Source organism: Orcinus orca, chromosome 2 (genome assembly GCF_937001465.1).
Source record: "Orcinus orca chromosome 2, mOrcOrc1.1, whole genome shotgun sequence".
Classification (NCBI taxonomy): Eukaryota; Metazoa; Chordata; class Mammalia; order Artiodactyla; family Delphinidae; genus Orcinus; species Orcinus orca.
Window position 1 is genome coordinate 164,876,000 of NC_064560.1, and position 12,880 is coordinate 164,888,879.

The 12,880-nt window shown below is 49.4% G+C and overlaps 1 protein-coding gene across 2 annotated transcripts in view; it reads right to left on the minus strand.

The window, feature by feature from the left end:
• Nucleotides 1-12,880, minus strand: part of SPTB (spectrin beta, erythrocytic) — a 125,338-nt gene that overhangs the window by 46,561 nt on the left and 65,897 nt on the right. For both annotated transcript variants that reach the window (XM_049706363.1, XM_004262126.3), the window contains exons 3-9: nucleotides 5,328-5,479; nucleotides 3,883-4,056; nucleotides 2,803-2,894; nucleotides 2,323-2,403; nucleotides 1,911-2,026; nucleotides 1,426-1,538; nucleotides 414-601 (exon numbers count right to left, since the gene is read on the minus strand). In XM_049706363.1, coding sequence (XP_049562320.1) covers nucleotides 414-601; nucleotides 1,426-1,538; nucleotides 1,911-2,026; nucleotides 2,323-2,403; nucleotides 2,803-2,894; nucleotides 3,883-4,056; nucleotides 5,328-5,479 — 916 coding nt within the window. The remainder of the gene's footprint in view (nucleotides 1-413; nucleotides 602-1,425; nucleotides 1,539-1,910; nucleotides 2,027-2,322; nucleotides 2,404-2,802; nucleotides 2,895-3,882; nucleotides 4,057-5,327; nucleotides 5,480-12,880) is intronic.

Sequence of the window (12,880 nt, forward strand, 5' to 3'; positions counted from 1 at the left end):
GGAGAGAAAGAAGGATGTACTTGATGATCAACAAGGCCTCACGTGGAGAGCTCTGGGGCTGTGGATGCAGAGGTCATTACCAAAGAACAAACCCGCAGCTCAGTGCACAGAAGAGAGAGGAACTTTCCAGCACATTCTTTAAAGATACCCTGAAGTCTGAGATTTCACTGCTGCTCCCCTTCAGGGATCTGGGAAAGTGTTTCTTTGGCTATGAGCCAGGGGTTACTCAATGCCCACTGCCTGTAGGCAGACGGCTTGGGAGCAGGGAGACAAAACGGGATGAAGTAGGTGACAGATGGGCAGCTCTCTAACCTCCAGGAGCCGCCTCCCGGATTCCTTCTCCAGGCCCGCCAACCTCCTGGAGGTGGTTTCTCGGCCGTGATGCCCGCCCTCCCGAGTGCCCAGGCCCTTACTTGGGCGGCTTCTCCACGGTGCGGTAGGTACTGAAGGCCTGCAGCTGCTGCTGGACGCCGGTCAGGGAGTTGGCGAACTTGCGGCTGTTCAGGACAGTGATGGTCTGCTCGATCCAGGTGAGCAGGTCTGAGGCCAGCCCGCTGTACTTTTCAATCATCTTCTCGGTCTCAATGGCGTGGTCAATTACCTAAGGAATCACCTTGTGACTCATCCTCGTCAGAAGGGCGAGGACGCCCGTGAGGATGCCGACCGGGACCACAATCGAGGTGGTCCTCCTCCTTGCGAGCCCTGGAGCGTTTACGTTGGGTTTGTTCCCTGAGCCCAAGACCACTGCTGAGCAGGGGGCCGGACTGGAAGTGCGCCGGCAATGTCAGGAGGGACCTGGCTGTGCTCGGGACGGGAGCAGCTCCCCCCTCCCGAACCCTGTAAAAGACTGGAAAGCTGTCTGTGCTTTCCAATCCAGCCGCCAGAGAGGCCAAGGTCCTGTTTATTTAAGAGTGGGTATTAGGGATCGAAGGCTTCCTGGCATTGTCTTTGCTAAACACCAGTGCACGAAGATGAATGAGAAACGGTCCCTGCCCTGGACGGGCAAAAGACCCAGCCGGGGAAAGGACTCCGGCACGAGGGTCCGTACAGTGGGGTGGCTCCCCTGTACAGTCGGCTGCGGAGCCTAAGAGGCTTGAAATCACAATAAACTAACAAGTAAAGAGCCTGTTTTGTTCCTGTGGGAATGCTCACGAGACATGGGTCTGCAGGTGGAAGGTCGGCTCAGAGCTAAGGGCTATGACCTTGTTCGGGACAGACCATCAACCTGTGTTGGAATTCAGCTTGGGAGCCATGAACCTGGCAATGCTTGGCTTCAGAGGAAGTTGGTGGGGGGTGATCTGCACCCTCTCCCACAGCTGGGGTCCAGACACAAAGCTCTTAGGGTAGAAAGGGAGCATCTCAGTCAAGGCCTGTGCGTGGCAAGCAGGGAAATGGTGACACTCTGGTTACGCAGCAGCTCAGTACCTTGCCAACGCGCTTGCCCTCCACTGCCAGCACCTTCATCTTGGAGAAGTAGTGGTAAAACGCCACCACGTAGGTGATGATGGATTTCTCGTCAGGGTTTTCTGTGAAGACATCTGCAAGGGGAAAGGGTGGGCTCTCAGGACCAATTGCAAGTTGGAAATGTCAAGCTCAGGGGGTTCATCTCCCTGTGTCTCCAGCACGAAGTTCAACTATAGGCACCAAGTGACAGGCGAGAGTGGAACAGGAATCGCCTGTGATTTTAGTGAGAGGATGAAATCCATATTAGGACCACAAAGAATGAAAGAGGGGAAAAGGATGGAAAGACTACAGTGGGCCCCCAATCAGGCAGGGGAGGTGTCAGGAACCAGCTTGGGTCTGAAGAGCAGGCCGGAGCGGAGCCCTGGCCCGGCCACCACGCCCACGGCTCTCCCAGCACGGCCCACACTCCTCCAGGCGCCCTGACGGTCTCGTGGGCGCTGGCTCACCTTCAGGGTCGAGGAGCGGGATGATGCCCAGCTGTCGCTCAGCCACGTCGAACGCGTGCTCCAGGTTGTGCCGGGCGTTGGAGTCCTTCAGCTTGTCAAAGTCAATCAGGTCGGGCCTGGGGACGAAGCCAGACTGTCAGAGGGCAGGGGGCATGGCATCCCCACCAAAAGGGCAAAGCCCCTGGGCAGACGCAGGCGGGTGGCTGAACCGGAGAAGTGAGAGGAGGAGACGGGACAGAGGAGGGAGCTGTGTGAGGAAGGGGGATTTAAGGGAGGCAGGATGCCGAGGGTGAGAGGAGAAGGCGCCGCGGCTGTACCACTCCTGTGACGCCTACATGTTAAGTGCAAGGTGTCCCATCCCCCCAGGGCTTCCTGGCTCCCACAGGGGCTCCCGCTCCGCTCCCCCTCTTACCGGTGCTTGTGGATCAGGGCGTTGAAGGCTAGGCCATCCTTCCAGCTGGAGGTGAAGTTGGTGACATTGACATGGGGGTAGCTGCGTCCAAGAAAAGCATTCAGAGCTCAGAAACAGATTCTTCTGGGGTCCCTACAGGTGTGTGAACCCAGGGCCAAAACCTCAGGAGAGGAGTGGGCCGGACCCTTCCTGAGCCCCTTCAACAAGAAGGCAGCCGTTAAGTCACACAAAGAGGCCCCCTCAGCAGGTGGGCCCAGGAGACTCTCGCCCCCAACAGACCCCACGGTCTGACCCAGGCAATCTGGGGATAGAATCCTGTATTCAGGGCCTGTAAGAATCAGGTCAGGATAGACTGGGCATCAACTACATCCAAACGGATGTAGTTCTGGGTGATGGCGTCTATGTCCCCTGGGGACGGCAATGCTTGGGAGGCACGGGGGGTGGTGAGGAACGTGGTAGCGGCTGGTCCCCAGGGCATACCCTGCTGTCTTCATCTGACACCATAACAGCAATGCGTCCTTAGCTGAGCGTGTCTCACGACCTTCCTGAGTTTGGACAACGATGTCCTGAATCTGTGGGCACAGGAACAAGAGAGGGAAGACTTAGATTTGCATCTGACCCAGCACCTCCCTGCTCTCCCTGGAAGGCCTCCTCCGTCCTTCCTCCTCTGTAGCCGTCCATCCGGTCGCCAGCCCCGCAGCTGCCCCGCAGCCTGAGGCCCCGGGTCCTGGAGGCCTGTTTCCCTGCCTTGGTCAGCTTCTCCACGTCAGAGGAGACGCTCCAACTTGAAACTCTAAGGGGAGGCCAAGAATAAACAGCAGGATGCCCTCATTCCTCCTCAGGAGGTACGATGCCACCTGGGCCATGGAACGGCATGAATGTTGCAAGGTACTGTATTTTGATGATAGCAGCTCCTCTTGCCTTTTCATCCTCCCCAATTCTGCTATTATTACCGTTTCATCGTACACACCCTCAGAGAGTGAGATTGGACACCCAAGACCACTTGGGTGAGATCTTCAGGCCGGGAGTTGTGTGTTATCTTCCTTCTCCCTGCCCTTCCCTCCTCCAACTAGGTTCTTTCTGTCCCCAGACCAGCAGGTGGAAGGCTCTGCTTTCCTCCCCTCGTGCTTTCTAAATTCCTTACAAATAAGCGACCTTGAATTTCAGGGTGGGAAGAGAAAAGCTTCTGAGTGAAAAACATAAAAGCAGATCTTCTGCACTCTTGCAATTTCTGAATCAAACTATTTAAAAAACCAAAAAGTGACACATGTGGGGGGAAGGGGACGAAAGTAGGTCTTCCAGCCAGATCTCAGCCCAGCTACTAATTTCCATCCTCTCTCTCAAAAGACTACGCTATGGACTGAACAGCTCATCCTGAGCTTCCGCAACTTGGCGATGCACAGGATGGTTTCTCCTTCCTATAAGCATCGTCCCACAGGACGGGCTTCTAGCCTCCCAGAATGTGCAAACACTCGCACTTATTCACCATTTTCTAAGATTCCCAAACCCAGCCTGGCCCAGGGAAGCTCCCTCCACCCCCTCTGGCCCCCGGGAACCCACCTGGAAGCGGAGGATGATGGTCCAGATGAGGCCCAGGACCAGGCGGTGGTTGCCATCCACGATGTCGTGGGAGCCCATGTTCTCCAGGTGCACACGCTGCTCCTTCAGGAACTGCAGGGCCTTGTCCACATTCTCCAGGCAGTGGATGCGCATCTTCCCCTTCGTGGGCTTTGGCTGAGGGACAGCATTGCCCCGTGGGCATGGAAGAACCTCAGGGTCACGCCTGGACCAGCTCCGGTCATCAGCAACCACCCTCCATGCCAAACTCCAACTCCCATGCTCACTCCTTGACACTTTTCAACCCATCCTTTCAGCAAGTTCAGAGGCTCCGTCTCTTGAGCACCCAGAGCTCAGCAAGTGGGCTGCATCAGTACTGTTCCTGGGTCTAAACAAAGGCTTCTGAGTGGGTGATAAGTGGCATTCTAATATAGTAACACAACAGGTAGTTCGTTGAGCACTTACTGTGTGCTAGGCACAGTTCTAGGAACTGTTTACTGCTTATTGGTGATAAGAGTGGCTTTTAGTGTGGTGACTGATAATGGGTCCATTCTGCCATCCAACCTCCTCCCTCCCCACCCCCAAACGGCCTCAGCCAAAGCTCAAGGGGACCCCCATTGATGAGTAACTGCGTCATCTGAAGGTTTCTTAGCGGTAACTCTCTCTAGTGGGGTAAGAGGCATTCTTTAACTTCAGCCTGGAGTTGAAAAGGCAACTGATGAATGTGGTACCTTTCATTCAAACCCTGAGGTCTTAGGCTACTACATCAGGTACAGGTATCGGTTTACACATGGGGGAAATGAGGCAAAGAAGGTCCTGCCTCATAGGCCCAAGGTCATAATGGAAGTAACTGAGCAAAACATGAGCCTTGATCTGGTTCTCCTGCAGGGGCAACGTTACCACCGGGTGGGTTACAACTAAGAGGGCCTGTGATGAACTTCCACTTGTTAGAGTGATGGATACACAGGAAAATATCTTTCACACTTTCCTCCTCGTTCCAAGAAGGAGGCAAATTTTTCCAGCTGGGTAATGGGATATGTCTTAGCCTGCGCAAGGAGGCTGAGGGTGGGCCCACTGCAGGCCAGTCACAGATAACCAGGTGCCAAGAGGAGACAGTCAAGACCTCTGCATGGCTTCTGGGAGGAGCATGAGGGGGTGGGAGTGGCCAGAAGGAGGCAAAAAATTCTGAAATGCTTCAGCAAAATTAACAAATGTTTTGATGATATGTTAGATGGAAAGCCAGGCATTTATGCTGGGACATATTTAGATGAACATGTTCAGAGAACCCAGTCAGCCACATGGACACCTCACATCATTAGTACTGAAACCTCCCAAAAGAATAGGGAGAAACCTTGGAAGGCCATGAGAACTGGAGAGGCCCCCAGACCATGTCTGTCCTGAAGAGGGGACAGAGCACCAGCCACTGGGCCTGGGGAAAGGGGCTTTACCAGCATCTCTCCAGAGAGCACTTCCAACAGCCTGATAAGCATCCTCCCATCCCGCAGGTCCTTGTAGAGGTCAGTGATGCGGCAGGACACGCGTGCCAGGTGCGAGTTCACCCATTTTGTGAAGGTTTTCTTCTGAACGACTTCCCGCTCATCTGGGTGGGGAGAAGAGCCTTGGGTGAGGTGCCTGAGGTTGGCAGGGTCCATTTGCAATGTGACATGGGGCTGAAGGGTTTTTCACCTTAACCCCAGAGTCGCCCCATCCCTGGCAGAGGAGGTCAGTGTATCTATTCCATCCCCTTCTGAGGAGCATTTCTGACCAGAGCGTAGCCTTTTGGCTTCACAGGTCCACGCGCCATGACTGGGGCAATGAAGAGGTAACTTCCACCACCACGGTATCAAGACACCCCTAGTCCAGTCACCTGCTTCCCTGTGCGCATCTGAATGCCCTGGACCACTGGGCCAGCGAGCTCAGAATTCAATGCCAGGTTCACCCGTCCACCCGTCCAACAAATACTCCCTCTGCCTAGAATGCTCTCTCTTGGACCCTCCAGCCCTCACCCCATTCACCTAACTCCTAGTCATCCTTTAGGAGTCAGTGGAAACAGTGCTTCTCCGGGAAGCTTTTGTGACCTCTCGTCTAGGTTCTGTCTCTCCTTGTGTGCCCCGACCCCTGCATCTGCATTTCTCATTTCTCTCTCCTCATATTCAGATTAGTCGAAAGTCTGTCTTTCCTGCAAGACTGCAGGCTCCTTGAGCCCAGCAAAATCTGTCTGTCTTGTTCACTTCTGAATCCCCAAGGCCTGGAGTCTGGCGCACAGTAGGTCTCCAGAGCTGCACTGTAGCTTACCATGCGGAGGTTTATTCAGCTCCTACGCCAGGCCTGCTGAGACATAAAAGAACAAACTGCCTGCCCTCAAGGAGCTGCTGGCAGGTGGAGGAGAGAGATGCGCATGGAAACAGTGAGATCATGTGGAATGTGTGATCCATGTAGGCTGAAGGGTAGTGGGGGCTTGGGCTGGGGGCTGTGCATGGCACTAAGCTCTCCTTCGCTCCCGCTGAGTGGCAGGCAGGATTTTCCATCTTCAGACCCGGGAAGCTGACACGCCACCCCCAGCCTAAATCAGCCTCAGACCAAACCAAGCTTCCAGCCCAGGCTGCACCAGTTCGGGGGGGCTACCTTTTTTTTGTGTGTGTGGTACGTGGGCCTCTCACTGCTGCGGCCTCTCCCGTTGCGGAGCACAGGCTCCACGGCCATGGCTCACCGGACCAGCCGCTCCGCGGCATGTGGGATCTTCCCGGACCGGGGCACGAACCCGTGTCCCCTGCATCGGCAGGCGGACTCTCAACCACTGGGCCACCAGGGAAGGCCTGGGCTACCTTTTAACACCTCTGTTAAAATATATACAGGGTACTGTAAAATAAATGCTGGTACCTATATGGTTAGGGCTGGGAAGCTTGATCAAGATGCTGGAGAGAGGACAGAGCCTGGGATAGCAGAAAGAATGGGGACAGGGTGAAAGAGAGAGAGAAGAGGGGCAGAAAAGATAGAAAGAGGAAGAGAAGTTTGCTTTAGTGAACAGTCTGTGGCAACCTGCTTCTGGGCACTCTTGCGGAGGATTCTAGGCAGGAGATGACCAGGCTATGTGGTCATAGGCCTGGTCCCTGGGGGGGGGGGGCATGGAGGGTCCCTGGGGAGAGTGTGTTCAGGTTGGTCACAGCCAGGGCAGACTCCGAGCTGTCCAGCCAGGGGAAACTGTAGGTGCCGTGGGAACAGGCTAAACGTCTGCTCAGCTGAGCCCAAACTGTGGAAGGGCTGGCTTCTTAAATTATTAAATGTCTGACTTAATAACAACAAAAAGAGGAGCCCAGCCAGCATGGCCTCGAGGGTATAAGCCTGGCAGTTTCCGAGGCTCACAGCATCAAATTCCTTCCTACTTCATGGCTATTTTGGTGTTAGGAACTCAGACCCTTTATTCGCTTATTCATTCATTCAGCAATTGTTCACTGTACAGCTGTTAGGTGCCAGGCTCTGGGTGGAGGGGGAGGCAGCCAAGGACACGAAGGCGCCCCCATCCTTGACGCAAACTCCGTTATAAATATGATGAGTGCTGGAGTCACATGAAAAGAATTCTACGGAAGCCATCTAAATAAGACTTCCAAGAAGAGCAAAAATACTACTAGTGACTCTACAAATCTGTAATAAATATAAAATTAAAATGCCACTTGTTTGTTCTGGGCCTCTGGGCAACGTTTCAGGGGGAAAAGCCCCCTTACTCTATTGGACCACTTCCCTGATTTCAAGGACTGCTTCAGCAAAATGTAACTAAAGTTCTGATGATATATTGGACGGAAAGCAATTGCATTTATGCTGGAGCATGTTTAGATTCAACAGAGCCAGCCTCAGTCCCACGACGCTCTCCCTAGAGACCGGATCTGTGCTGTAAGAGGCTAACCCTTCCGACCGGTGGTGGAGCTTTGTCTAAGGGGCTGAAATTTGTTGCCCCTTTAGAGGTAAGTGTCTCAAAAAGTCAAAGTCCTTTCTTCCCATCTCCTTTTCTTGTCTTTAAGAATCTAAAGAGTTCGTTATGTGGGTGGTGAGACCTGTTTATTTGTGCTCAGCAAAGTGTAAGGAAGAGCTGGGCCGTGGAATTTAATTCTAGGCTGCCGGGCTGGCACACACATCGGTGCAGATGTAAATCACCCTTAGATCGCTCCAGTTCTCAACACACAAATAATGCTCCCTGGGCCCCAAAATGCTGGAGCTGCAGGTTTAGAGCTCAGGTAGGAGGCCTCCTGGCTGCATTTTACTTGAAGGCTGGGGTGTAATTGCCCAGGAACCCCAGTACCCTAAAACAGTCTGCAGTGTTGAGACAGGGGAAAGGTTCTGCGAGGCTCATGACGGTCATAAGGAGAGGAAGGCCCAGGGGTGGGGATTAATTTCCATCAGCTCATAGCCCTGGCTGCTCAGTGCATCCACTCCCAGCAGGCACTCAGTGGAGCGTTCTGAGTGCAGGAGAGGCAGGAGGCCCGGAGTGTATGGTCAGGCCGCGGAGGCAGCTGAGCATTGGGCCTGCTGTCCCCAGGAGACCTGGGCCATCCTGCAGGAAACCGCCGTGGAAAAGAGGCCTCAGCAAGGCCCTGCCATGGGCCAGGCCTTATTTCCAGAGCCCTAACCCTGCCAGTGAAGGGGAAGCGGGCAAGTCCACCAGCACAGCCTGAATCAAAGCTACCAGAACCCCAGAAAATACTCACATCTCTGCAACCATCAAGTTCGGGGCCTCTCCATTGCTGCCTGTTCCTCTCCCCTTTCCTTCCTAGGCTGTGGCCAGCCTCCTTCTTCCCTACAAAACTCCCCTTCCTCTCTGACCAGCTAGCTAGAGTCACTGTCTGGATATTGTGACCAAGTACCCTTTCTTTTATGTCCCCCCTTCAAAGGTTTAATTTAAGGTCAGATAAACCCAGCAAAACTCAAGTGTTTACCCACTAATGAGTTCATACATGGAAAGTGCTTAAAACAGTAGCCAGCACACAGAAAGAAAGCTTGGGGTAAACATTAACTATCACTGTTATCACTGCTGCTACTATCGTTACTGCCTATAGGGCCCAGATGCTGCAGGGAGCACGAGGCAGGCTCACTCTCCCCAAGGGCCTTGCAATCTAGTTGAGGAAACGAGACACAGACCCACAAATAGTTTTGCAACCACACAAGAGATAAAGGGCAGTTCATTTAATAATACAAAGGCTGTCGCAAGGTAATATTGGATTAGTTACCAGATAAATGGCACATACAATAAATGGTCAGGGGTGAAAGAGGAGAGAGGTCATTTCCAATTGGGACACTCAAGGTGGGGCTCGTGAAGAAAACCACTTTGCACAGGCAGAAGGGGAAGGAGAGGAGCCACAAGATGGAATGCATAAAAGGATGGAGCTTGTTCAGGGGTTGTTGACTAGCTACAGGTAAGAAGAAAACATGTGGAAAATAGCTTTTATATCGGATGTGGAAAGCCTTGAAGGAAAAGCTAAGAAGTTTAGATTTAATCCTAGAGGTAAAAGGGGTGGCAGGATCCTTTCCTGAAACAGGAATTTGGAAAACCCCCAATGATAATAAAAAGACAAAACATTTCAGCTTAAATTTTAAAACAATTGTGTAAAATCCATATAAATCTATAAAGTCTCCCAAGGCGCACCAAAGATTTGAACAATTGGAAAACTCACACTCAATTCTTGAATAGGAAAACTCAATATCATAAAGATGTCAATTTACCCTAACGTTATATATTTAATATTATTTTAAAAATATTTATATTATATAATTTAAATTTGGGGGGAAACTAGACAAATGATTAGAAAACTTATTATAAAAATAAACAAAAACAGGGTTCCCTGCTGGCGCAGTGGTTGAGAATCTGCCTGCCAATGCAGGGGATATGGGTTCGACCCCTGGTCTGGGAAGATCCCATATGCCACAGAGCAACAAAGCCCGTGCGCCACAACTACTGAGCCTGCGTGCTGCAACTACTGAAGCCTGCGCACCTAGAGCCCATGCTCCACAACAAGAGAAGCCACTGCAATGAAAAGCCTGCACACTACAACAAAGAGTAGCCCCCACTCGCTGCAACTAGAGAAAGCCTGTGCACAGCAACGAAGACCCAACACAGCCAAAAATAAATAAAACAAGTAAATTTATTAAATAGAATAAAATAGCTAGGAAAGTTTCAGAAAAGAAGAGTAATAAAGAGTAACCCACGTTCCCAGGTGTTTTTTCTAACAAATATTAAAGTATAGTAAAAAGTTATAATGATGAAACTGTGTGGTACTAGCATATGAATATATAGACACATCAATGGAAGAGAAATAGTCCCAAGTATATGTAGGCATTTAATATCTGATAAAGGTGGCATGTCAAATATGAAGGGGAAAGATGGATTATTGGGTACAGGGTGTTGACAAAACTAGATGACTATCCAGGAAAAATTAAGTTAAATTCGTATCTCACACTCCAGGATAAATTTCACTGTGGTCAAAAACAGAAATGTAAAAAATAAAACCATAAAAATACCAAAATCAATCATGATAGAATGTTTTTTATAATGTTAGTGTAGAGAAGGGCCTTCTAACTCTGAGACAAAATCCAAAAGCCATAAAATAAAATAAAAGATTGAAAGTTCAACTGCATCAAAAAAAGTTCTGTGTGAGATAAAATACCATAAGCAAAGTCAAACAAGCAGGGAAAATTATCTGTAACTCATATCACAAAGTGCTAACTACCTAGTATGGTAAAGAACATGTACAGATTAACGAGGAAAAGACCAATAATCCAATAGCAAAATGGACTAAGAATGTGAACAAACAGTTAATAGAAAAAAATTATAAGTCTCTTAAATGTATAAAAAGTTGTCCAAGCTATTTATAATAGATGTACAAATTACAAGTATACACATACACACAAACTTAATATACAGTCCTTAATTAGTTTGAACAAACTAATCATAAAAGACATCTTTGAGACAACTCGGAAAATTTGAATATTAAGTGGGTATTAAATTGTATTATGGAATTCTTAATTATATTAGGTGTAATAACAGAATTATAGCTAGGTGGGAAATGCTCTTGTTATTCAGATATTCATACTAAAGTATTTTGATAAATTAAGTATTCTAGTAAAATGTCATGATAAATCTTCAATTTACCTCTACCCCAAAATGGACAAGCAAATATGGCCAAATATTAACAGTTAAATCAAGGTGATGATTCTTTGTACTTTTTCTCTACTTTCTTGCATGTTTTAAAATTTTGATACTAAAGGTCCAAAAGCGAAATGAAAGTACATCAAGACACTATGTTTCACTTATCAGATGCACAAAGATCCAAAAGTGTGATAAAATACCACATTGGCAAGGATGCAGGGGAAAAAAACATTCACACGTTGCTGGAGAGGGTATAAAAGGCAATTTGGCAAGACGGATCAGAATTACAACTATACGTATTTTTGGACCCAGTAATTCCACTTCTAGGAATTTATCCTTCAGATAGACATACATTTACAAAATGATCTACATACGAGTTAATTCATTGCATTTTTGGAAAGAGCAGGAGATTGGAAACAGCCTAAATGTCCACCAATAGAGGACTGGTTAAATTAAAATTATATGTCCATACAATGGAATACTATATCTGTAAAAAGAATGAGAAGGCTACTTGTGTACTAATATAAAACTATCTTCAAGATACATTGGGTGGGGGGACTTTCCTGGTGGCGCAGTCGTTAAGAATGCAGGGGACACGGGTCGAGCCCTGGTCCGGGAAAATCCCATATGCCGTGGAGCAACTAAGCCCGTGTGCCACAACTACTGAGCCTGTCCTCTACAGCCTGCAAGCCACAACTACTGAGCCCACGTGCTGCAACTACTGAAGCCCATGGGCCTAGAGCCTGTGCTATGCAACAAGAGAAGCCACTGCAATGAGAAGCCCACACACCGCAACAAAGAGTAGCCCCCGCCTGCCACAACTAGAGAAAGCTCGCGTGCAGCAATGAAGACCCAATGCAGCCAAAAAAAAAAAAAAAAGAAAAGAAAAAAAAGATACATTGGGTGGGGAAGAAAGAACAATAAGGGACAATGTATGGTGAAAAAAAAAAGCTAAGAAAAACAATATAGACCATTTGCTAATATATGCATAAAACATTCCTGGAAAGATACATGAAAAACTGGTAACACTGGCTGTGGGAAAAGAACTGGGTCTGGAGGACTGTGATGGGAACGAAACTTATTATTTGCCCTTTTGTATCTTTTGAGTTTTACCTACTGGGTGTCTATATTACTTATTCAATACAGAAATACACTTTTCTTTTCTTTTTTTAAAATGAGCCAGTTTTCCAAGGCTCTATCTGTTTGTAGAACACATGGAAATATATTAACAATCATCATTTTTTTTTGGCTGCGCTGCACAGCTTGCGGGATCTTAGTTCCCCGACCGACCGGGGATTGAATCTGGGTTCCTTGCAGTGGAAGCGCAGAGTCCTAGCTACTGGACCACCAGAGAAGTCCCACACTTTTCTTTTTCTAAAGAAAATATTAAACTTTTTCTCACCCCCTTCTCCAAGATAGTTTAGTTCCTTTGTGCACCCCTGCGTCAGGGACTTTTCACCAGACAAAATTCATAAACATAGTCAACCACCTGAGCCCACGAGAGAGGTGGGAGGGAGAAGAAGGTGGTGTATGAGCTGAGAACACTCCTGTGACACCCTCCCCACCCTGGGACAGAGCCTGGGAGTGAGGTCTGTGGGTCTTGAGGGCAGCGAGGTACACTCTGCCCCACTGTGGCCACACAGCCACTCTAAGGACTTGCCCTCTAGAATATTCCCTACAAGGGTATCAAAGCGCACACCTCCCCTTAGGGCCAAGGCCCTTTCCTTCTCTTATGTTACGCCTCTCCAGACTTCCTCTTGGTTCTTCCTTCAACCTCCCTCCACCATTCTTGCCAGTAGCACAGTAGCTGCCGGCCCGGCCCACTCTGGTACCTACTCTACTTCCTGAAGTCATGGACATCCTGGA